The sequence below is a fragment of the Pseudorca crassidens genome, chromosome 9 (genome assembly GCF_039906515.1).
Source record: "Pseudorca crassidens isolate mPseCra1 chromosome 9, mPseCra1.hap1, whole genome shotgun sequence".
NCBI lineage: Eukaryota > Metazoa > Chordata > Mammalia > Artiodactyla > Delphinidae > Pseudorca > Pseudorca crassidens.
In genome coordinates this window covers 37,651,737-37,678,702 of record NC_090304.1, presented here as the reverse complement: position 1 = coordinate 37,678,702, position 26,966 = coordinate 37,651,737, and the positions used below count along the sequence as shown (strand labels likewise).

At 38.2% G+C, this 26,966-nt stretch overlaps 1 protein-coding gene across 1 annotated transcript in view; it reads right to left on the bottom strand.

The window, feature by feature from the left end:
• TSG101 (tumor susceptibility 101) overlaps positions 1-26,966 on the bottom strand; it is a 58,281-nt gene that overhangs the window by 26,618 nt on the left and 4,697 nt on the right. Inside the window, exons 2-6 of the mRNA XM_067749674.1 lie at positions 25,228-25,312; positions 22,892-22,957; positions 19,044-19,207; positions 8,711-8,837; positions 4,930-4,996 (exon numbers count right to left, since the gene is read on the bottom strand). Coding sequence (XP_067605775.1) covers positions 4,930-4,996; positions 8,711-8,837; positions 19,044-19,207; positions 22,892-22,957; positions 25,228-25,312 — 509 coding nt within the window. The remainder of the gene's footprint in view (positions 1-4,929; positions 4,997-8,710; positions 8,838-19,043; positions 19,208-22,891; positions 22,958-25,227; positions 25,313-26,966) is intronic.

The window sequence follows — 26,966 nt, the reverse complement described above, 5'->3', positions numbered from 1 at the left end:
ACCTTTTTGAATGTCTGATCTGAAAATACTCCTCTTGAGATAAAGTTTTAAAAGCTTCCTCTTCACTCTAAGGAAGGTTTGTGTCATTCCTATATTCACATCAGAGTTGGAAGAAACTTTCCTTAGAAGTATTGTCCTCCAATCTCCTATCCAACATTGTTTCATAAATATCATTTACAATATCCCTGACAAATGGTCATCTTTCTCTACTGAACACTAACTGCATTTTGACACAGTAACCTCTAATTAATGGTCCTAAATTTGCACTCTGTAAGATCACTTGCATATTAGAAAACTTCTAACATTTTCCCCTCAGTCCTCTCTTTTTCAGGTGAAATATTTTTAATTCCTTCAACCATTCTTCACAGCTCTGATTTTCAGATCTAATCACTTTCCTCTGAATGATCACTAATTTGGCAGTGTATCCCTTACAATGGAGAAGAAAAGGAACAGGATGATTACTATAGCTACCTGTTAGTTGAACAATCAATTTTGATGAATCCTATTTTATCTACAATTGTCAGATCTATGGCATTTGCAATTCTGATTAACATGCCTTCTATGAGTCCATTAAAATTACTGACTAAAAAGACCCAGCCCAGAGTCCCGGAGCAAGAGCTCTAAGTTCATAGTCAGTAATCCTTTTATAGGGCAGTGGCTCAAAGATTCTCTCCTATGTGTACTACTAGTTCACACTTTATAACCTGTCACCAACAAAAAAGTTTTGTGTGTAACTTGTTGAGGATTCAATGTAATCATGATACTCTTATCGATTAGTATAAAAGTAAAATGAAAAAAGAAAAAGGTTAAGCATTTCTGTTCCCAGTGGACACATGCTGAATGCTATTGCACAGTACTTTTGTTCTAGTCTCTCTAGTAATCCATGCTGCAAGGAAACAATGTCAATCTTATTCAAATTTCTGAATCTACCTTTTTGAACACTGGAATAAATTTGCTTTTTCTGGAGTTCCTCCCATATTGCATACTTTTTCAAGGACAATCTGTGATTTTATTGCTGAATTTTTCAGTAAGTGGTATAAAACTCTTCTAGGCCTACAGATACTAAATTCAGAGAACTCCCTGTCTCTTTATTTAGTTTGCTTAATTTCTCCTTCGTAGTTATTCTCTATGTTCAGGGTTAACAACTTTTCTTGAGTAAAAAAATAATTTAGTAGTACTATTTTCTGTCTTTGTACATTATTAAACAATTTGCCCTATGTAGGAAATCTTTTTCAGATTTTTAAGAGCCCTTTTGGACTAAATGTATTTAAAAAGAATTTTCCAACACTCTTATATTCCTTTTTCTTTATGTGCCCCTTCAAAATTTACTGTTTATTCTATTTAAAGCACTGTTTTCAAGTGCTTGAGGCAGGAGCTAAAGTATGAATCCATCTCTTCCTCAAGATACTAATAATCAAAATAGGGCAAGATCCCTGTAAACAATCCTGATAGGATAAAGAAAACAATAAATGCTAAATAAAAGTTCAGGAAATGTATACAGTTGATCCTTGAACAATACGGTTTTGAACTGTGCTGGTTCACTTATATGCAGATTTTTTTCACTAAATACATACTAGACTACTATACAAGCCACAGTGGGTTGAATCTGAGGATGCGAAACCTCAGATATGACAGAGAGGCCCGACTATAAAGTTATACTTGGATTTTCAATTGCAAGGAGGGTCGACACCCCTAGCCCCCCGACCTCCCCCTGATGTTCAAGAGTCAACTGTAGTGGAAAATCAATACCAGCTAGAGGAGATCAGAGAAGGTTTGGGGAGATCTGTAATATCTATGAAAGTTGCACCTTTATTAAAACTCTTCAGGGGCTTCCCTGGTGGTGCAGTGGTTAGGAATCCACCTGCCAATGCAAGGGACACGGGTTCGAGCCCTGCTCCGGGAGGATCCCACATGCCGCGGAGCAGCTAAGCCCTTGTGCCACAGCTGCTGGGCCTGCACTCTGGAGCCCATGAGCCACAACCACTGAAGCCCGTGCACCTAGAGCCTGTGCTCCGCAACAAGAGAGGCCGCCACAATGAGAAGCCTGTGCACCACAAAGAAGAGGAGACCCTGCTCTCTGCAACTAGAGAAAGCCCACGCACAGAAATGAAGACCCAACACAGCCAAAAATAATAAATTTAAAAAATAAAAAAAAAAACCTCTTCAGTCCTCCTACTCATAACCCTATATTCTCCAGCCATATTAGAGTGCTTCCTTATTCTTTCCTGGGATTTTTTTTTGGCTTTCACACCTATGATTACATAAATTTGAGTGGGCTGAACTTAATAACCGGTAAGTTTCCTCTGATATAAAATGTTATTGCTGTTTGCTGCTCCCTCCACCTCTAAATACTTACTTTTCTTTTAAACCAGTTCCTTCATTTATGAAGCTATCTTTAAGCTCCCACCTCCAAACAGATATGACCTCTCCTTTAAAGCTGTTTATCACAGCACTTAACATTTTCTGTCTTTTCTGATATCAGAAACTGTTTTCTAATAATACATGCTTGCTAGTACATATACCAAAACTGGAACAACTATCCTTGACATACTTTTTAGTTTCCTTGCATACATGCTGCAAGGTGCTAAATAAAACTTTCAAAAGATCTTAAAATTTTAAAGAGACCTTAGAGATCATCTAGTCCAACTTTCCACAGCAAGAATAAATATTCTCATATTCACTGTTGTAAAATAAAGATTCTTGAATCACTGATTTACTAATTCTCCTTTAGGATAAAGCGAGAAGACAAAGAGGTCCTGAGGCTCTTCTGCCAAGACCTTGCATATGCAGAAGGATACAGACAGTAATGTGAGTACAGTTACCCTTAACAACTCATTAGCCTGTCATGAGGCTCTTCTGCCAAGACCTTGCATATGCAGAAGGATACAGACAGTAATGTGAGTACACTTACCCTTAACAACTCATTAGCCTGTCATGAGATTAGCATGTCATTAAAAGTTACATTTCAAAAAAAACCCAAAAAACAAAACGCATCAAATCTTGAAAAATAGCTACCTCAAAAAGGAACTTCTAGGCTTCCCTGGTGGCACAGTGATTAAGAATCCGCCTGCCAATGCAGGGGACATAGGTTCGAGCCCTGGTCCGGGAAGATCCCACATGCCGTGGAGCAACTAAGCCTGTGCACCACAACTACTGAGCCTGCGCTCTACAGCCTGCGTGCCACAACTACTGAGCCCGCGTGCCACAACTACTGAAGCCCACGCGCCTAGAGCCTGAGCTTCGCAACAAGAGAAGCCACTGCAGTGAGAAGCCCATGCACCAAAATGAAGAGTAGCCCCTGCTCGCCTCAACTGGAGAAAGCCCGCAGGCAGCAACAAAGACCCAACGCAGCAAAAAAAAAAAAAAAAGAATAAATTTTTTTAAAAAAGGAACTTCTTACAAATAACCTCACAAAAGACACTTTTTTTTTTTTTTTTTTTGCGGTACACAGGCCTCTCTCTGTTGTGGCCTCTCCCGTTGCGGAGCACAGGTTCCGGACGCGCAGGCTCAGCGGCCATGGCTCACGGGCCTAGCCGCTTGGCAGCATGTGGGATCTTCCCCGACCGGGGCACGAACCCGTGTCCCCTGCATCAGCAGGCGGACTCTCAACCACTGCACCACCAGGGAAGCCCACAAAAGACACTTTTAAGGTTATGTAAGATGAGTAAGATTTACATTTCTGTCAATATTTTCAGCCTTCATTTTTATCTACAAGTTTCTCTGAAGTGGCTTCATTGTTCAGAAGTCCATTTCCTTATTGTGCTTCTAATAACCATTCCCTATATGCCCAAAGTTCCTTCTTACTAGCAACTGTTCATTATAACAGCTTGTAATTTCAAGGCTTCAGATAGAATTCCATTTCTAGAACTTAATCAGAAAATTAAAGGTCTCAAGAAATCTAAAACTTACAACTTGTTTATATATAACAATCATAGGAATCTTTCTTTCTTGTCTCTGACAGATGTTCATCTAGTCTGCTTACCCAGATAAATGTGACAGAATACTTACTACCTTATAAAGCAAGTTCTTGAAATTAAGAAAGGCCCCCAAATAAATGTTTGCTAAATTTAACTTATAAGATCCTGCATATTATATATGTATATACATATATTTATTTATGGCAGGTGTTCCGGAATTCTAGCTGCATTTATCTGTGACGTTCTATGGAGCTAAGAAGAGTTAGCAGGGTTAAAATTTTTTTGTTAATTTCAAGTAGCTGGAAAATTTCATCTAGGCACCAAGTATATGCCAGTCTTGCATTCTAAGTTATCCCCAAGACCACCTTTGGAAAGTACTCCTAGATTACCCCTGGAACAGGTACACATTTAAAACATGGATTAATAATTATTTCTTATCGATTTTTCTAGTATGTATTATTCATAGACTGATTTCACTATTAATTTCATTTACCTGTTATGTTATTAACATATGGATACTAAAGGTTGGTAGTACGTGTAGTCTATGAACTGAATAAATATGGGGATGAGACTGACCCCATCACATGCACCATTAATTCATTCCCTGTAGTTTACAGAAAAGGTCAGTTTTTTAAAAAGGATATTAAAATATTTTTCTCAGTGGCTGAGGTCATCATAATTAGTATTCCATTAATCTTTCAGCCATTTACACTGGATATACAGAGTTCTTAAAAGGAAAGAAACAAGGATTTCAAGGTACAAAACTAATCAAGATTATTGTCATTTCCCCACCCCTTTCCTCTCTCTGAATAGAATGGAGCTGCATTTCTCTAAATGGAAAAAACTCCTCTTGAACTATGTATCTACCATAAAATTTCAGCAATAAACTGAGTTTTACCTTCCATTAAATTGCAACCATTTTCATTTTAATGCCCTAGTTAGCACCCATTATTTTTATTCTAGATCTAATAGAATTTCTAATACAATTATTCAAAAGATAATTTTTCATTACCTGGGATTGGGAGGGTATCCGGATGGGTATGCAGAAATTCCACTTGGCATGCCTGGCATGTAGGAAGCTAAAAATAATTTTTAATATTTTAAAATAGTATGCATAGTCCTGGATATATAGGGTATCAAATAAGACACACATCACCATCAAACCACAGCAAAATTTCATACAGTTAAAGAATTCAAATCTCAGCACCAAAAACAAAACACTCCAGCCATATTAGTTTCACTGCAACTAATAAATAACTTCAAACCACATAACTCTAAAAGCATTAAATGTGACAATTCCAACAAGGATTAACTGGCGAACAGGTCAACCTGGTCAGCTCTTCAAGCTCTCAACGAGTCTATAACCTGAGACAGGAGCCAATTCAGTTTGGAATTTAGAGGAAGGTAAATGTGCCCTCCTCTGGTCCAAGGTCAGCTTCTTAGAAAGTGACCTCTTTATTATACCTAAGATATCTTTTGAAATTTCTTGCAAGATTACGTTGACCGATTAGCACAGCTGGTTTTGTTGGCTTGACTGAGGACTTTAAACGACTTCAAATTACTACAAGAAGTCCTAAACAAAACTTATATTCAGCCAGACTGGTTAAAACAAACAAAAGCTTGGAAATACTAGGTGGAAAAAGGTTCAAATCTAGCAAGCATAAAGAATGCTTTATATATATTTTAAAGAGAACACTAATGACAAAGAACTAGTCAGTGATGCCAAGAGGCTAACCAACATCGAGGAAGAAAAAGAGAAGAAGTTAATCTTGGCCTTAACTGGAAACAACTTGTCTGAGAATCAAATTAACCTCAGTGAAATTTTTCTCACTGAATATAATTAGCCCTTAATCCAATCAATAAATATTTTAGTGCCTTTCTGTGAAAGGCACTGGATTAAAAAAGAAAGAAAGAAAGAAAGAAAGAATTCCTGGCCTCAAGTTGCTTATAGTCTAGTGAAGGAGATAAACACGAAAAGAATAAAAATAGAGTGATAAGTGTCATGACAGGGGAAGTACAGAGTGATATATATGGGATCATACAGGAGGTAGCTAATTAAATGTAGGAGGTGGGGGTAAACAAGAGTGATCTAGTAGATGAATGGTACACAAAGGCTTGAAGAGAGAAGTGGAACACTCAAGAAGTAAACTTTTAGAGCACATAATGCAAGTGGATGGGAGAAGTATGCTGGGCTCTGACTAAGGGCCTTAAACGTCTTTATCAGAGTTGCTGAGCTTACATCCCCAAGTATCAGTGTTCACAGTCTTCTTGTTAGGGTGAATCTATAGATGTCATAAGTAAATTTTTTCTTAAGTATAATTAAGCTAAGGATGATGTTCAGTGCTATTTCATAAAGGGAAAAATACCTCCCAAAATGTCATAATTGCTAGATCTCATAAAACATTTCTTCTTCCTGGGCCAAAACACAGTTGATCTTTATGAACATCAAAAGATGAGGCCACTATTAGGTGTCAGCAACATATATAGTCAATTACTAGTTTCTCTCCCCATTCTAGTTTCTCTTAAACACATATAAACTACGACTTCACAGTTATAAGCAATTTCCTCATAATTATAGGCAATTTCCCCTTCTAAGGTTCTGAAAAGCTAGTAATTTGACCAAAATCTCCAAATTTTGATTTTGGGAAATAACAAAAGTTGAGTCCAAGACTGGTAAGGAAGCAGATAATGAAGTAATTTCAGAGCCAGAATAAAATGGAATACAAATAAGCATAATACATGGGGTTATTATAAGAATTAAATAAGAACTAATATGAAGTGCTTAGCTGTGTCTCATAGTCACCACTGAATAAATGTTGACTATTACTGTTAGTTGTCAAAAAATGAGGTTTGGGCACAACACTTTTTTAGTGTGACTTATAGCTAGTTCAAAAGTCTTCCTAAAACCAGAGATCAAAAATGTTTACAGTAGGGCTTCCCTGGTGGCGCAGTGGTTGAGAACTGCCTGCTAATGCAGGGGACACGGGTTCGAGCCTGGTCTGGGAGGATCCCACATGCCACGGAGCAACTAGGCCCGTGAGCCACAACTACTGAGCCTGCGCGTCTGGAGCCTGTGCTCCACCACAAGAGACGCTGCTATAGTGACAGGCCCGTGCACTGCGATGAAGAGTGGCCCCCGCTTGCCACAACTAGAGAAAGCCCTCGCACAGAAACAAAGACCGAACACAGCAAAATAAATAAATTAAAAAACTCCTACCCCCAACATCTTCTTAAAAAAAAAAATGTTTACAGTAATGATGATGATGATGATGATGATAATAATAATAATAATAGAAGTATATAATTTCTTAACTAGAAGATCGTATTTAAGTATGGATCCAAATTTCTGGGCTGTTCCTTGATGTGTGGGTGTAGGACGGAATTCAGACTTTCATTTCTTTGCAGTCATACATAACAATAATGAATATCATTTAAATGTATAAAATGTATTAAAACTGTAATGGACAGACAATAAGTTGGTCTCTTTTAGTAATTTACTTATATTAGCTCTATATTGTTTAATGTGATTTATAGTGAGTGAATGCAAAATGGAAGTGTAATAGTGATCTCTTTAGTGAGGTCTCTTTCTTGAATGCTGCACTTCCAATGTTAACATGAAACTAGAAGAAATTTAGGAAAAAGATGTTGCTTAGGGGACTAACATTCTGAAAAGGTTACCTTTATCTTAAGTGGTCACTGGCTATGTTACTTGAGCAAATAAATATGAATGATGATCTAGGAAATATTTTGCATTTCAACATTAGATGGGCAAGATAATCTAACCTTGGATATTAAAGTCAACAGAATTTATTAAGATGAAAACAAATTTCTGATCCAAAAGAATCCCTAGAATCTTTATTAAAAGAGCAACAAAATGCTACAGCCAAGCTTATTCTGGGAAAGCAGAGAAGGAAAAGGAAATGGATTCAGAAAGTTCTGTTAGATTCCCATTCAGCTTGTTAGTCAAGATGCTCCTCAAGGCAGAATGGATTAAAAAGGAAGATGATAATTTTCAGTGGGAGGAAAATGAAAGCTCACATAATCTAACTTATAAGATAAATTAAGTCTGGTTAATTATCTTAAACAAAATTTGTTTTAAAAAAATCACAGCTCAAAACACAATGAACAGGTTTAGTAAAGTCAAAACAAGTAAGTACAACCAACTCTCAATTATCCAGGGTGATTTTAAAGTACCAGTAAGAATTATTTTTGAAAAACCCAGAAATAACAGAGATAATGTACACCAGTTAGGGGAGAACTGATATTGACTCCATGCCCCCACCCTCTCCACTCAAAGTAAAATCATGAATTGGTTGTACTCAAGAGAAGAAAGCTGAGAGCTAGATGTCCATTGTGTACACCCAGAATAGCTGAATGTGAATTATATAGTTTACTTTATAATTGATTCTTATCTATAGCACTGATCCTGGAGTTGCAAACAAAAGGAGGTCAGATTGCCTTTCAAGTTGTATCTACTTCCAAACGGATCAAATAAAGCTATTCCATGGCATGCATAATTTAAAAAAAAATTCCAGCTCTATTCCAGCATTCTTTCTCCTCCATTTTGGAATCCAGCACACCCATAGTTAGATTTCTACCCACAAACGAAAGCCCAAATGCCAGTCTTTGTTGAGAATCTGTACATGCAGATGTGGGGCCTCAGAATACCTCCAAAAAATCGACTAACTTGATAAGCTAAAAAGCAAATTGAAGTCATCAAAAAAAATATTTTTACAAGATTTTGTTTTCTTTTGTTTATATGAGTTTAAAAATCAAATCTCAGTTCTACTTACTGTTTGGTGGCCCTGTTGCCTGGTATGGTGGATAGGATGCTGAAATAGTAGCACGAGAAAAGACTGGAGGTTCTTCTCCAAACACCACAATCATAACTTGAATAAGCCCCAACAAGTCTGACTGTGGCTAAAAATGGAAAACAAATTTAAGTCATTTACAGATTTACTTTTTGGCAATAAGGAAAAGTCTGGCCATTTCTTATCTGTTTTCAACTTAGCGCGACAATTTCCTTTGTAGGACCCCAAACGTGAAAATTCCATTTAATTAATTTAATACAGCTAGGTGATTTCTACTTATTATTTATGTGTAGCAAGGCTGCTACTTCATGTATATAAAAACAGCACTAGCCAAAGCAGTATACTGCAAAATTCAGATGGTACTGTTCTTCATTTGACTCCATACAGCTAACCAAAATTTATTATATTTCCAGTGGACAAATTAAGGATGCTGGTATGGTATAAACTCAGGGATGGATGTAAGCAGTAGTCACAAATATTATTTAAGGCCTTTAAAAGATAACAATGTTACCTTGGAAACACATGTTCCTAGATTAATTTTTATTAAAGATAGTATTATGAACTCTGAAATTATAAGTAGACTCCATTTTAGAAATCACTAGATTGTTGTACAAAAGATATAAATTATTAAAGGATCTTTCCTTCCAATACCATAGTTACAAAGAGAGTGCCTGTATCCCATAAAGGCTGCTAAACTTTTTTCTCAAGTACCTATTGATCACTAATTTAAGACAAACTATGCTAGGCAAAGTTGTTCAAACTGACTTATCTGATGGTTGTTTTCACCCATTATATTCTGTGTATATCTCACCTCACACACTTCATTCATTAGTTCATCAGGTTCTGAAGGATTACTCAATTATCTTGATCAGTTAATCATCTTCATAACTTCCCTTCTCCTGACAGAAGAGTTTACTAGCAGCTTTCAACTTTCCAAAGCACCAATTTTGTTCCATTCTGTCCCAACGTATGGACAGTGACAATAGATAACATTTCAGAAAGCTTCTTATGAAAACTTACTGATTCTCACTATTCCAATACCCTTCTTATGTTTGTCTGTAAACTTACACACTGAGACAGGGAGTAAACATGTATAGTATCTGTGTAGCACCAAGGAGTGTAGGCTGGAGATTATGGCTGGTGTGTGTATGGGGTTGCTACTGAGAATCACACAATTTAAATCTCTTGTTAATTATTTAGTCCAACAAAACTCCCTAACTAAATCATAAAATGATTTTAAAATCATGCACTTTAAAAATTGAGATAATTCACATACCATAAAATTTACCATCTAAAGGTGTATAGTTCAGGACTTCCCTGGTGGTACAGTGGTTAAGAATCTGCCTGCCAATGCAGGGGACATGGGTTTGATCCCTGGTCCGGGAAGATCCCACATGAGACAGAGCAACTAAGCCCGTGCGCCACAACTACTGAGCCTGCACTCTAGAGCCTGAGAGCCACAACTGCTGAGCCCATGCGCCACAACTGCTGAGCCCAAGCGCCACAACTGTAGAAGCCCACGCACCCTAGAGCCCATGTGCTGCAACAAGAGAAGCCACCATGATGAGAAGCCCATGCACCACAAAGAGTAGTCCCCATTCGCCACAGCTAGAGAAACACCGCGTGCAGCAACAAAGACCCAATACAGCCAAGAATTTAAAAAAAAAAAAAAAGTGTATAGTTCAGTGGTTTTTCTCTATCACCACTGTCTAATTCCAGAATATTGTTATCATCCTCAAAAGAAATCTATCCCTATTAGTGATCACTTCCAATTTCCCCCTCCCCTCAGCTCCTGGCAACCACAAATCTATTTTGTCATTGGATTTGCCTATTCTGGACATTTCATGTAAATGGAATCATACAATTCGTGTCTGGCTTTTTCCACCTAGCATATTTTCAAAGGTTAACCCATGTTTGTAGTATGAATCAGTACTCCATTTATACAGTCTTATAACCATAGTTTTGTCAAGACAAATTTTATTTTAATTCTTTACCATACCATTCCTTTCACATTAAAGTCTTTGAAGGAAGAAAAATTAATCGTTAATACCTACTTCCAGGCCTATTATAAAGCAACAGGTCATGAATATTTCAGAATGACAAATGACTAATTCAGAATGATACAGGATACAAAAAACATAGCAAGAATGTTAGTTTATTTTAGCTCAAACACCTAAGGGTCAACTGAAACATATAGTATCTTTATAAAACTTTTTTCCTATTGAAAACCCTGAAAACTTGAAGAGCAAAATTGCTTTCTTCTCTATCCCTTTTTGCTTTTCCAGCAAGCAATAAAAAGGTCAGATTTTACATTCTAAGCAGTATATGATACACGTTCAGGATTAGGATTAATAAGCAGTTGAATTAGTAAAATCAAGATAAATGAGAGCAGCCCTAGTTCATGTTCTGTGCCATGCTAGATTACTACAATAGCCTTCTGTGCGGGTTCTAGTTTTACTTACTGATTATGATTGAGAGAATTTTCTATAAAAGTTCACGCTCCCCTCCCATTATACAGAGTTGTTGCTGAGAATCAGTTGCTTAGGCAGAAACTACATTTTCCAGTCCTTTTTGCAACTAGTTTTTACCAATGGACCATAAGCAGAAGAGATTTAACTTTTAAACCAAGGTGCACAAGAAGGAGGGCTACCAATCTCTTTGCTTGTCTTCCTTGATGCGGAGGACTCTGAAGCCCCGGGAGATGGTGGCACAACAAACTGGAAAGCGCCTGGTCCCTGAAGCTCAAGTGAGGGAAAGCTGCCTGCCAGTGAGGCAGACTCCCAGTGGACTATTACGTGAGCAAGAAATTTCCAGCGTTAAGTCTCCAGTATTTGGCGTTTTATGTTTTAGAGCAGCTAGTGATTTTCAGTCAGAAAGCTAATTAATGTATTTATCTAGTACACTTCAGACATTATACCTAACAATCATTGCATTTAATGCCTTACTTTTGTTCAGAAATCTAAAATGACTCCCAGCTGCCTATTCAAGGATGAAGTCCTTAGCTAAAAATCAGGATCTTCCATGATATAACCTTGAACACCATACCAAAGTTAGCTACCCTTATGTCTTTTTTGTTAGATTTGTGGAATATAACATACATACAGAAATGTATGTAACTTTAAAGAGTAACAATAAAGAAAATATTTGTGTAGCTATCATCCAACTTAAGAAATAGAAGTTTGCCAGCAACTTACAAGTTCCTGACTGCATCCCCCTCTATCTATTCTATAGTTACCCACTTCTCTGACTTAGCAGATAATCATTCTTTTCTTTAAACTACTACCTTATAAACAATTTTCTAAACAGTATGTTTAATTTTTTCTGTTTCTGAACTTCATATGAATTAAATCAAACTGTGGATTCTATTGAGACTTATTTCAACAATGTAAGATACATTCCTGTTAAAGAGTATAGTTATAAATTCATTTTAATTGCTGTATGGTGTTCCACTGAATGAATACACAACTTCTTTATTCACTCTCCTGTTGTTAACAGTCATATGGGTTGTATCCAGTCTTTGGTTATTTATGCTGCCATGAACATTCTTGCTCTGTTTCCTAGTATGTATGTGCAAGCGTTACTCGTTTTTTTTGGCTGCATTGGGTCTTCACTGCTGCACGCGGCCTTTCTCTAGTTGCAGCGAGCGGGGGCTACTCTTCGTTGCAGTGCGCAGGCTTCTCATTGTGGTGGCTTCTCTTGTTGCGGAGCACAGGCTCTAGGCATGCGGGCTTCAGTAGTTGTGGCTCACGGGCTCTCAAACACAGACTCAGCAGCTGTGGCACATGGGCTTAATTGCTCCATGGCATGTAGGATCTTCCTGGACCAGGGCTCAAACCCGTGTCCCCTGCATTGGCAGGTGGATTCCCAACCACTGCGCCACCAGGGAAGCCCAAAAGGGTTACTCTTGTGCAGTAGTTATCAACTGGGGGTGCTATATTTGTCTCCCAGTGGATATTTAGAAATGTCTAGAGACATTTTCAGTTGTCACAACTGTCATGCTACTGTCATCTTGTGGATAAAGGCCAGGGATCCTACATCCTATAATGAACAGAACAGCTCTCCCACAATAAAGAATTATCTGACCCACAATGCCAGTAGCACTGAGGTTGAGAAACCCTGCTCTAGTGTACATACCAAGGAGTGGAATTGCTAGGACATAGGGCATGGGCCCTTACAACTTTACTAGGTAATACCAAACTAATTTCCAGAGTAGTGTGTCAATTTTGCTCCCATCAGCAGTGTCTAAGAGTTCCCTTTGCTCCACATCCTCTCTAAGCCTTAGCGTTGTCAACTGGTAGTGCAAATTTAATGCACATGTAATGGTATCTCGTTATGGTCTTAATTTATATTTCCCTCACTACTAGCAGGATTAAACATCTTTCCATATGTTTACTGGCCATTAGGATTTCTCTTTTGTGAAGTACTTGTTCAAGAGTTTCATCTATTTTTCTATTGGGCTTCTTTCTTTTAATGATTCCCAAAAATTATTTTTATGTTCTGGACATTACCCTGTGGGTGTTAAGTACTATAAGTATATTCTTTCAGTCTGTGGTTAGTCTTTTCAGTTTTTAATGTGTCTTTCATGAACAGAAGTTCTTAATCTGCATAAGCTCAAGGTAAAATTTAGTAGTCTTTTCCTTTATAGTAAAAGTTTTCCATCTTGTTAAAAAAACCCTCACCTATTACAAGATCATGAAAGGCAGTCTCCTATATTATGTTTTAAAAGTCTTATTTTTTTGCCTTTCACAATCTACCTGAAATTGATTTTTGTATATTATACAAATAGGAATCTCACTGTCCCAACTCCATAACTGAAGTTAATCTTATCCCCACTTACCTACTATAACACCACTGTTATACATCAAGTGTTTATGTATAGGCATACCTTTTCTTACTGTGCTTTGCTTTATTGTCCTTTGCAGATACTGCAGTTTTTACAAATTGAAGGTCTGTGGCAACCCTGCATTGTCACGTGATGGTTAACATTTTTTTTTTTTTTTTTTTGCGGTACACGGGCCTCTCACTGTTGTGGCCCTTCCCGTTGCGGAGCACAGGCTCCAGACGCGCAGGCTTAGCAGCCATGGCTCACGGGCCCAGCCGCTCCGCGGCACGTGAGATCCTCCCGGACCGGGGCACAAACCCGTGTCCCCTGCATTGGCAGGCGGACTCCCAACCACTGCGCCACCAGGGAAGCCCCATGGTTAACATTTTTAACAATAAAGTATTTTTTTAAATTTATTTTCTTGAAGTATAGTTGATTTACAATGTTAATTTCTGCTGTACAGCAAAGTGATTCAGTTATACATATATATATTCTTTTTCATATTCTATTATGCTTTATTATAGGATACAACAAAGTATTTTTAATTAAGGTATGAATACTGTTTTTTTAGACACAACGCTATTACACATTTAATAGACTACAGTATAGTGTAAACATAACTTTTACATGCATTGGGAAACCATGCAATTTGTGTGACTCATTTTATCGCAACATTTTGCTTTACTGCAGTAGTTTGGAATTGAGTCCACAATATCTCCAAGGTATGTCTGTATAGTGGATCTTTTTTCTGGGTTATTTATTATGTTCCATCTACCCATTGGAATATTTCTCTGACAATTCCATACCATCTTAATTACTAGTTTTTTAAAATGCATTTTGATACCTCTAAGGCAAGTCCCTTCCAGCTTACTCTTCTTGGCTATTATTAATATTTGCATTTCCATATAAACTTTGGATTCAGCTTATCAAGTTCACAAAATTAACAAATATGCAAAGAAACAAACACTTCTGTTAAGAAATAGATCAGGGCTTCCCTGGTGGCGCAGTGGTTGAGAATCTGCCTGCTAATGCAGGGGACACGGATTCGAGCCCTGGTCTGGGAGGACCCCACATGCTGCGGAGCAACTAGGCCCGTGAGCCACAACTACTGAGCCTGCGTGTCTGGAGCCTGTGCTCCGCGACAAGAGAGGCCGCGATAGTGAGAGGCCCGCACACCGCGATGAAGAGTGGCCCCCGCTTGCCACAACTAGAGAAAGCCCTCGCACAGAAATGAAGACACAACACAGCAAAAATAAATTAATTAATAAACTCCTACCCCCAACGTCTTCTTTAAAAAAAAAAAAGAAATAGATCAATTTGTAGAGAACCAACATATTTATAATACTGAGTCTTCCAATCCATGAAAAAGGTTCTTTCAATAAAATTTGGAATTTTCTCCATAATGGATTTGTACATCTTTTGTAAGGTTTATTCCTACGTCAACAGCATTAAAAATATAAACTATTCGTAAACCAGTTAATTCTCTATTCTGCTAAGTCTAATCTGCTATTAAACCCATCTATTGAGTTTTTTGTGGGTTTTTTAATTTATTTTATTTATTTTGGCTGCGTTGGGTCTTCGTTGCTGCGCGCGGGTTTCTCTAGTCACGGAGAGTGGGGGCTACTCTTCGTTGCAGTACGTGGGCTTTTCATTGCAGTGGCTTCTCTTGTTGCAGAGCATAGGTTCTAGGCGCGTGGGCTTCAGTAGTTGCAGCACGTGGGCTCAGTAGTTGTAGCTTGCAGGCTCTAGAGCGCAGGCTCAGTAGTTGTGGCACACGGGCTTAGCTGCTCCATGGCATGTTGGATCTTCCCAAACCAGGGCACGAACCTGTGTCCCCTGCATTGGCAGGCGGATTCTTAACCACTGTGCCACCAGGGAAGTCCCTCTATTGGGTTTTTAATTTCTATTATTCTATTTTTCAGTTGTAAGGTTTCTATTTGGTTCATTTTAAATATAATTATAATTAGTTCTCCATATTGAACATACTAATCACAATCATTTTCAAGTCTGTGTCTGATAACTGGGTTACCTGGGGGGTGGTATCCTGTTTCTACTCTTTTTTCCCTCTTTGTCCTATCTCTTGATGTACTTGATAATTTTAAATTGTACACCTGACACTTCGTGAAAAATTAGACAGGCTCTATATATTATCTCCTTCCAGCAACAGTTCACTCTATCCTATGGCCGGCAGATACCGTGAGAATCACCTTAATATAATCAGGCACTGAACTGATTCAAGGGTGGAGTTTTACAGGGCTCATTCTGCCTGAGTTCCCACTCATGGGGTGTATTCCTCTAGTGGTGCCAACTGAGAGCCTAGGATGTTTACTCATACCCCTCCTCCTTGTGAGTGGTTCCAAACTCATACTGCCTCCTCAACCTAAGACTGCTGAGAACTTGGCTATGAATTACAGAGGCTTTCTGCTTAGCTTTTTAGCATCTTGTCTTTGAAATGTAGGAATTCAGCATATCCCTTGAGGGGGAAACTCAAATTATCTGGCTCACTTCTTTGTAGCTTCCTTTTCTCCCAAATCTTGGCTCCTAAGATATCGGCTGCCTGGCAGACAGAACAGCAACTGTTGTCTTTTCAGCCCTGTGAGACTGTTAGAAACTGTGCAGTCTTCTTTGCCTCTAGCTAATGCCCTCTGCCCAGATTCTCAGCCTCTCACTCTGTACCAAGAATCAATAAATACTCTTAGGGAAAACTGGCAGAATGTTGACTCATCTCTTTGCAGCAAGGATCTTGGCCCTTCAAGTCCTAATTGCCTCAACAGTTCTCCAAAGCCTTCCTCAGATGTTGTTTGTACTTTGGCTTTTCCAGCATTTTTTTGGATAGAAACTGCCAGAGCTATACCATCAGAGGCAGAAACAGAAGTTTCTTACTAGTATTACTTCTTGATAGGAACACTTTTAGTAATGAGATTTGAACAGTTTCACAAATATATGCCACCAGTATACTACTGGGTTGGCCAAAGTGTCTTCTGTTTTTAAGTAAAAATAAAAGGCACATTTTTCATTGTCACCAAGAACTTTATTGAACAACGTTGTCATCCTTTTGTTCCACTACCTTCTGCCATTTTTCAGGCAACTTCATAATTCCATATTCCCAAAACGTTTTATCTTTTTGAGCAAAGAACTGTTCCAGATGCCTTTTACAGTCTTCCAGGGAATTGAAATTTTTTCCATTAAGAGAATTTTGTAAAGACTGAAATCAATGGAAACCTGAAGGTGCAATGTCTGCTAAATATGGAGGATGAATCAGAACTTCCCAGCCAAGCTGTAACAGTTTTTGCCTGGTCTTCAAAAAACACGCCATCTTGTGTTATCCTGATGGAAGATTATGCGTTTCCTGTTGACTAATTCTGGACGCTTTTTGTTGAGTGCTGCTTTCAGTTGGTCTAACTGGGAGCAGTACTTGTTGGAATGAATCGTTTGGTTTTCCAGAAGGAACTCATAATAGAGGATTCCCTTCCAATCCCACCATATACACAACATCACCTTCTTTGGATGAAGACCGGCCTTTGGTTGGTTGGTGGTGGTTCATTTTGCTTGCCTACGATCTCTTCCGTTCCACATTATTGTACAGTATCCACTTTTCACCTCCTATCACAATTTATTTTAAAAACGGAATGTCTTCATTACATTTAAGTAGAGAATCGCATGCGGAAATACGGTCAGGAAGGGTTTTTTTGCTTAACTTATGTGGAACCCAAACATCAAAGCGATTCACATAACCAAGCTGGTGCAAATGATTTTCAGTGCTTGAGTTGGATATTTTGAGTATGTTAGCTATCTCCCGCGTCGTATAATGTTGACTGTTCTCAATTAACGTCTTGATTTGATTGCTATCAACTTCAACTGGTCTACCCGACATGCAGCATCATCCAGCGAGAAATCTACAGCATGAAACTTCGCAAACCACTTTTGACACGTCTGATCATCACAGCACCTTCTCCATACACTGCACAAATCTTTTTGTGCGTTTCAGTTGCATTTTTTCCTTTCATGAAATAATAAAGCATAATATGCCAAAAATGTTGTTTTTCTTCCATCTTCAATATTAAAATGAATGGCTGCACAAAAATTCACCAATTTTGATGTCTTTTTTTTTTTTTTTTTTTGCAGTACGCGGGCCTCTTACTGTTGTGGCCTCTCCCGTTGCGGAGCACAGGCTCTGGATGCACAGGCTCAGCGGCCACGGCTCACGGGCCTAGCCGCTCCGCGGCATGTGGGATCTTCCCGGACCGGGGCATGAACCCGTGTCCCCTGCATCAGCAGGCAGACTCTCAACCACTGCGCCACCAGGGAAGCCCGATGTCTTTTTTTAAATGCACGTTGATAGGACAGCTATCACATACAATCTAACAAAATTGTTTCAAATGAAGTTAAAGACAACTAAGTGCTACTAAAGTCATCTTACGGAAAAAAAACAACTGAACCTTTTGGCCAACCCAATATACATATTTTTTTAAATAAATAAATAAATTTATCTATCTATCTATTTATGGCTGCGTTGGGTCTTTTTTGCTGCGCGCGGGCTTTTTCTAGTTGCAGCAAGTGGGGGCTACTCTTTGTTGCAGTGCGTGGACTTCTCATTGCACTGGCTTCTCTTGCTGTGGAGCAGGGGCTCTAGGCACACAGGCTTCAGTAGCTGTGGCTCACGGGCTCAGCAGTTGTGGCTTGCGGGCTCTAGAGTGCAGGCTCAGTAGTTGTGGTGCACGGGCTTAGCTGCTCTGCAGCATGTGGGACCTTCCCGGACCAGGGCTCGAACCCATGTCCCCTGCATTGGCAGGTGGATTCTTAACCACTGCGCCACCAGGGAAAGCCCCCCAATATTTTTTAAATGCATTTCCCATATGTGAATTCTATCTATTCTTAAAGGTTCAACTCAAGCAAATAAAATAGTGACTATGTGTATTCTATAAACTACCAAGCTCTATAGAAATATGTTTCATTTATTTATTTATTCTTGTAAATTTATTTACTTATTTATTATTTATTTTTGGCTGCATTGGGTCTTCGCTGTGGCACGGGGGCTTTCTCTAGTTGTGGCAAGCAGGAGCTACTCTTCGTTGTGGTGCATGGGCTTCTCATTGCAGTGGCTTCTCTTGTTGCGGAGCAGGGGCTCTAGGAACATGGGCTTCGGTAGTTGTGGCATGTGGGCTCAGTAGTTGTGGCTCACGGGCTCTAGAGTGCAGGCTCAGTAGTTGTGGCATGTGGGCTTAGTTGGTCCACGGCATGTGGGATCTTCCCGGACCAGGGCTTGAACCCGTGTCCCCTGCATTGGCAGGAGGATTCTTAACCACTGCACTACCAGGGAAGTCCAGATATATTTCTTTTAAAGAGCTTTTTTGAATTACCCAGCTCAGTGATTAGTGATCTTATGTGAATTTATTCTCCTTTAATCCTCCTTGAGAGTTAACAGAAAGTAAATGCTAGTGAACAAAATATATAAAATACAACGAATTCTCAGAACACTCTGTTAATACTTACGTGTTTCCATTCATGTAGATAAGGAAGATATATCTTCCCGTTAGCATCCACATGCTTTCCTGTTTTAATAGTCATTGAACTAGTAGGCTTAACAAAACAGATAGGGGGATTATATGGGTATGTGTCCAGCAGCCACAGGCATATTGGAATATTATATGTAGTACCTGAGAGAGAAAGAGAAACTTCAGTTACTCTACTTTTATTATTTTTCAATAATGGCTTAGTAGGTAAGCAACAAAGAGCTACAACTAAGCAACACTTTTTTAAAAAAACACAACAAATATTTTATGTTTCAAAGTTCTGTTTAACATCAGTTTCTCAAATTTTCAGTTTGTAAAATACATGAGCAGGATTAAGGAGCTAATTAATCACTACTCTGCCAGTGTAGTAAGTGTACTTACTGCCATAAAAACATTATTCACAAATTATCTTTTGGTTCAAGCCACTCTTTGTTATTTGACTCTTGTCACTTCAGTTAATAAAGTTCACTGGTAAAGGATACAGAAGGACAGACAACGGTGTCCTTTTGGAAAGTGATATGCTAGACTTTAAATTCCCTTGCCAAAAGTCACACTGTAAGACCTAATTCAAGTGTCAAACAGATGCTGACTGGTGGACACAGCTTGACCAATGAATATGGCATTTTCAGTGGTAGTTTCACAATCAATGATGTCATCCCCCTTTTTTTGCTTTATGTAATAGAATCTCTCTCAGTTGAGAAATTTGACTATATATAGTCAAAATGAACAGTGTTTCAAAGGATCTGATGGTTAACATATTGAACATAAATCAAAGACTTTTCTTCCTAAGGTTAAAGTCCAGTGTCCCAAGCAACCATTTGAATCACTTAACATAATTCAGATACATTTCCCCCACTCAGAAACAGTTTTACTTCATAAAAGTATATACACATAAAATTCACTTAAAGAAATCAGACAGTTATGGGACTTCGGATTTATTTTTTACCCAAAAGTACTTCTAGAATGAAAAAAAAAAGACTCCAATAAAATATATCTTAATACATAAAACATAACTTTATTTCCACCATCTAGAATTCTTTGCTTTGTGAAAATGATGGATTCTCTAGAATTACTTAGGCTTAGGAACTCTGCCATACAAAAAAATGGTGAAGGAACAAAGGTTTAGTTTAAATAAAATGTACATGTATGTATGCGTGTGTGTGTGTGTGTGTGTGTGTGTGTGTGTGTGTGTGTGTGTGTGTGTGTGTATGAAAAAGAGAACCCTTGTGCACTGCTGGTGGGAATATAAATTGGTGCAGCCACTATGGAAAACAGTATGGAGATTACTTAAAAATTAAAAATAGAACTACCATATGATCCAGCAATTCTACTTCTGGTTATTTATCTGAAGAAAATGAAAACACTAATTTGAAAAGATATATGCACTCCTATGTTCACTGCAACATTATTTATAATAGCCAAGATATGGACGCAACCTAAGTACCCACTGATAGATGAATGGATAAAGAAGATGTGGTATACATATACATAATGGAATATTACTGCGCCATAAAAAAGAATGAAATCTTGCCGTTTGTGACAACATGGATAGACCTAGAGGGTATTATGCTAAGTGAAATAAGTCAGACAGAGAAAGACAAATACTGTATGATTTCACTTATATGTGGAATCTAAAAAACAAAACAAATGAACAAACAAAACTAAACAGAAACAGGCTCATAGATACAAAGAAGAGGTGGTTGCCAGAGGGGAAGAAGGTGGGAGAAGAGAAACAGGTGAGGAAGATTAAGAGGTACAAACTTCCATCTGTAAAATAAATGAATCACAGTATGATATGTACAGTGTGGGGAATACTGTCAATAATTATGTAATGTTTTGTATGGTGACAGATGGTAACTAGATTTATCATGTTGATCATTTTGAGAGGTACAGAAATATCAAATCACTATGTTCTATAACAGAAACTAACACAGTGTTATAGGTCAATTATACTTCAAACACACACAGATAAACAAACAGAAAAAGAGATCAAATTTGTGGTTATCAGAGGTGAGGGCTGGGGGGGAGGGAGAATTGTAGGACAGTAGACATGAGGTACAAACTTCCAGTTATAAAAAAGCAAGGGCACTTCCCTGGTGGTGCAGTGATTAAGAATCTGCCTGCCAATGCAGGGGACACAGGTTTGTACCCTGGTCCGGGAAGATCCCACATGCCATGGAGCAACTAAGCCCATGTGCCACAACTACTGAGCCCAGGTGCCACAACTACTGAAGCCTGTGTGCCTAGAGCCCATGCTCTGCTACAAGAGAAACCACTGCAATGAGAAGCCCACGCACCGCAACGAAGAGTAGCCCCTGCTCGCCGCAACTAGAGAAAGCCCGCGAGCAGCAACGAAGACCCAACGCAGCCAAAAAAAAAAAAAAAAGTTAAGTACTGGGAATGTAATGTACAACATGATAAATGTTATGAACACTGCTGTATGTTATATATTAAATTTGTTGAGAGTAAACATCGCAACTTGATGAAAACTTAAGAATTTCATCACAAGGGAAAAATATTTTTTTGTTTCTCTAATTTTGTATCTATATGACTGATGTTCACTAAGCTTACTGAGGTAATCATTTCTTGATGTATGAAGTCAATCATTACGCTGTATATCAAACTTATATAGTGCTATATGTCAATTACATCTCAATAAAACCAGAAGAAAAAAAATAATAAATGTCTTTAATTATGTCTACGATAGTCTTCTGCCTCCTTCTCTCCCCCACATACCTTTTTCCCTCACCAGAGCTTACTTCCTGGGGTAAAGGCAAAGTCAATAATCCTGAAGTTTACTCGTATTTGCTCTATAAAATGCTGATGCTCAAGTGTTTTTTCCCTCTACCTGGGATGTCCATTCTGTTATGAATGGTTCACTCATCCTTTAACACCAAATTGAACGTCATTTCTTTGATGACCTTCCCACGTGTTCTTGTTCTCTATAATCTCACAGCACCTTTATATTTCATTATTCTATAACGGGTATAGAATAGTGTAAATATCTATTTATTCCCTGTTTCCCCTATTTGTGTATGTTCTTCCAGGGAAGGTACATCCTTTATTCACCTTTGTATCCCTAGCCCTTTTCCCCCACGCATAGCAGGTACTATATAAAATCAGTGGGTAGGTTACTGAGACACAGGTCTTAGCTAGTCACAAGGAATAACTAACAGAGCTGTCCACAGTTGCTCATGAAGCTGAATGCTCCATTATCATTGTAAGTCTTCCAGCAGAGGGTGGCTGACTGACAGAGATGTAATTATCCATCATCAGCATTACAACCATAAATAATAGCTACTTTTGATATACCAGCCTCTCTGCTAAGTCCTTTACATACATTATTACAAATGAATTCTTCTTTGAGTTAGGTACTATTATCCAAATGTTACAGATGCCCATCGTCACAAAACTAATACATTACAGAGGGAGAACTAAAACCCTACTCTGCCCTGACTGTAAAGCCTCTATCTTAGTCACTATACTATACAGCTTCCCATTGTCAGATAAGTTTGAGTAGGGTGGGAGCTGAACTAGGAGGCAGCTAAGATCCCTTTCTAGTTCTAAGATTCTCTGATTCTATCAAACAAACTCTTCCAGTGCACTGAGGCACTTATTTGTTGATATATCTGGGTAAGGAAGTAGGGGAAAAAAGATGAAAATATGAGGTGCTGCTGCCAAATGAAGTTCAATTAGAATAGGAGGTGAAGTTTCTATATTATCATGAAAGTCACAAAAAAGCAAGCTTAATTACCTACAATTCTTTGGCAACTAAATGTGAATTAAAATGCATCTATGCTGGAAACACGAATCACATAAGACATTTACCTCTATAAGGCACAGGAATCGTTCCAGTGAGGTTCATTAGTTCCCTGGAACTGCCATCATTAAAAACTGAAAGGTAAGAATAATGAGTTAATCAACAAGCATTCTCACAGATGCTCCCACGTAAGTTATTCTTATGTTTCAGAAACAACAGTTAAAATGCATTATTACCCTTGAAAGGACTAACTTGTTAATGTTCATACATTTTGTCCAATAATAAAGTATCCTTTGTTGATTCACTTAATGGGATCAGCTTTGAATGAGTAAAGATGCTATGAATTACTTGGAAAAATAAATGTTAATGCTACAGTCCCAATAAATATGAGCTCTGGATCCCCAACCAACATGATTATAAAATTACTTAAAAATCACTATTAACTGACACCATATTAAATATTAACCTAATGTTTTCAGATGTTTATTCCCACTCACTGTCATTCTCAATCCCAATGTAGTATCCCACAGTATGAAAAAGGAAAAAAGTTTTCACAGTCAAATACGGACATCTTCTTTTAATACAAATATTTCTCACATCGCACAAGTTTTCCTACCTGTAATTGACTGAATAACTGGGGCACGTACTTTGTGTTACATGGACTGCTATTATCTGTAATAATGATTTGGAATTAACACTATTACATAGAGGAAAGGCTGTAATGTGCAGTACAAGAACACAGAACTGTACTGTTGACCTCAGTTCTTTTACCTACTATTGACAATTATAAACTGTGCTGTAATTTATTCTGATTTTGTATTTTTAAAAGACCACCGTATTTAATTTTAGGGTTATATTTACTCTAAAAGCATGTTGATGACAATGGTTTAGACTTGGTCCAGCCTGTGTGGCTGTATATATAATATTTGTTCAATGATGCTGGAATCTTTGTCAGTTTATTTTGTTGTTGTTGTTGTTGTTTTGGGTTTTTTTTGCGGTACGCGGGCCTCTCACTGCTGTGGCCTCTCCCGTTGCGGAGCACAGGCTCTGGACGCGCAGGCTCAGCGGCCATGGCTCATGGGCCCAGCCGCTCCGTGGCATGTGGGATCCTCCCGGACCGGGGCATGAACCCGTGTCCCCTGCATCGGCAGTCAGACTCTCAACCACTGCGCCACCAGGGAAGCCCCCTCTTTGTCAGTTTTGATCAACATTTATTCTTTTAGTATTCAGTAAAAACTATACACTTACCATAAAATTCTAGCCTTTGTCACTTTATTCCCCCATTGAAGCCATTTTTAAATTAACTCTAATTTTGGTAATATGAGTTTTTTTGCAGATCTAAATACCATAGTACAGTATGTGGACAGGAAGGAGAATTATGCCCTAGTTTGGGAGAGGACTTCCGGTTCATGACTTTGTTGTTCAGGATATTCAGGATTGATTCCCCCTCTGCTGCCTCTCACCAGGCTCCTGTTTACAAAGCCCTGGAGATGAGTGGGGTTTAGAGTGAGAGTCTCAGCTACAAAATTCAGCTCTTTGCCCTCATTGCCAAGGGCCTCACAATGGGCAGGAGGCAGCATGGGTTTCCCTTGGCCCTGGCACATTTGGTGTTTACCAGGAGACGGGGTTGGAGAGATTAGGTTAGGATTGGTGGGGCCAAAAAGACTGTTTAAAAAAAAACCAAAAAAAACCCTCTGAATATTGTCATTTCTTACTTAAATCACAACTTTATTTCATCTCAATAGAAGGTGGACACAAATTGTCACCTACCTACTCTACAGAATTAAGGACAATAGTTTTTAAGTGTTTTCTTCATCTATAAAATGAAAAGGATAGTCCAGAATATAGTTTTACAAAATGTGTTCCTAAGAATATAAAGAGATGCTCTAGAGAGAAAAAAGGTTCACTAGTTAATTAACTTTAGAATATACTGAACAATGTATTATCTTCTCTCCCCCCTTGGTGAGGCATAATGACACATTAGCATATTAAAGGCTCTGAGAAATCTTGTTGCAAAGAAACCCATTTAATTTTGTTTAATCTATAAGTGCTCAAACTTAACCTCAGAATCCCCTCTACCCATGCCCCCAAAGCAACATTCTTCACAACTATGTATACTATTTTGGGAAATGATGGACTAAACTATTTTTAACATCACCTCTAGTTCTAAATTTGCATTAGTTCTATGTTAGAGTAGTATATTAAAACTTAAAATAACTAAACAAATGTAAGATGTTATTATTAGATCTTGTAATTTCCTATCTCTCACAACTTTTTTTAGGTGAAGGTTAGTCCTACAATGAAAAAACCAACAAACTTAAAGGGAAAATGGGAAACCTACAATTATTAACAAAGAGAGTAAACTCAAAGTATAGTACTTGATATTTTTATTATATAAACTCACCATATGAATCCAATACAGGTTTGAGATCTTTGTATAAAGTAATAACACTGACAGTTTCACGTACAGTTAGGTCTCTGTATTTGTACTGAAAAGGAAAATTACAAATGAATTTAGTTTAAAACCAATGAACATATTTTACTGCTAGGTTAATTTTCTTAAAATCTTATTAATAGCACTCTTCTTAAAAGTATAATGGTTCTGAGTGATCATTAACATTAATTAAATAAAGACTGAAAGAACCCCAGTAGCTTTTTCTCCTGCCACCTATTCAAACTTTTACCTCCATTTTAGCTCTTTTTCCAACTTAAAAGGTCCTCCGCCAAATCAAATCTTAATCATTCTCAAAGACCTAGTTTACATCACTTTCCTTCTCTTCTTTCTTTTTTTTTTTGCGGTACGCGGGCCTCTCACTGTTGTGGCCTCTCCCATTGCGGAGCACAGGCTCCGGACGCGCAGGCTCAGTGGCCATGGCTCACGGGCCCAGCCGCTCCACGGCACGTGGGATCTTCCTGGACCGGGGCACGAACCCGCGTCCCCTGCATCGGCAGGTGGACTCTCAAGCACTGTGCCACCAGGGAAGCCCTCACTTTCCTTCTCAATGAATCCTTTTCCAGACTTCCCTTTAGCCCAAAACGATCTCTCCTCTCCAGCATTCATCGTCAATACTATTTTGCAATTTACCATGTGCTGTATTGTATTCTCATACCCCTGCCTTGTACCACTCCAGTCCAGGAAAACTAGGAACCTTGCTTACACACTCTTAGCAGATTAGGAAATCAGGAGATGGGGATCCCCATCTGTTCACAACACACTGAAGCTCACCAGCTGACAAGCTCCATTCATGCACAAAGCTTTCAATCAGCTTTTAGTGCTTCTCTCTTAAAAAGGAACAGTCAGTTATTCCAAAAAGAAAGACTCCAAGAAACATGTCACAGACGGAAAGAAGGAACTAAGAATAAAAATAATGCAAGGAGCAGAAGAAAACTTCAAAAAGAATTAGCATTAAAAATTTCAAAGAAAGAAGAAATGATATTGTATCCATAAAACAAGAACACTCAGAAAAGGACTCTTGGACATAAAAAAAAGTGAGAGTAGAAATAAAACATCTAATAGAAGGATTAGAATATAAAGTCAAAGAAATCTCAGAGACCAGCACAAAAGACAGTGATAGACAATAAGGGAGAAAATACAAGAAAAATTAGGAAATAAATCCAGGTCTACTCAAAGGCATCTCTTCAGCAGTTCTTGACCTCTTTTGTCCTGAAGCACCAACTTTTCCATGCTATGGGATCAGTACTATTACCACACACATATTTTTCTTTCTCCTGTCTTATTCACACAAAAACATTCCTTACCTCCCTTCCCCCTCCACCTACAACCAAACTTCTCTCAGTTCCCCTTTACAGCAAAAACTCCTGCAAGGAGCTTCCTACTTTTGCTGTCCGTACTTGCTCTCTTCCTACTCTCTCCTCTTAAAGCTTTTTATTATGGAACATTTCAAAGGTATCCAAAAGTAGAACAGTATAATAAATCCCCTGCTTCAGCACTACACCCAGCTTCAACAATCAACTCATAGCCAATCTTATTTAATCTATAATCTCATTCACCTTTCCCTCCTCCTGTATTATTCTGAAGCAAATGGTAACATCATATCCTATTACCCATAAATATTTTAGTACGTATCTTTAAAAGATAAGAACTTTAAAAAAAAGCCTACAATACTATTATCACACTAAAAT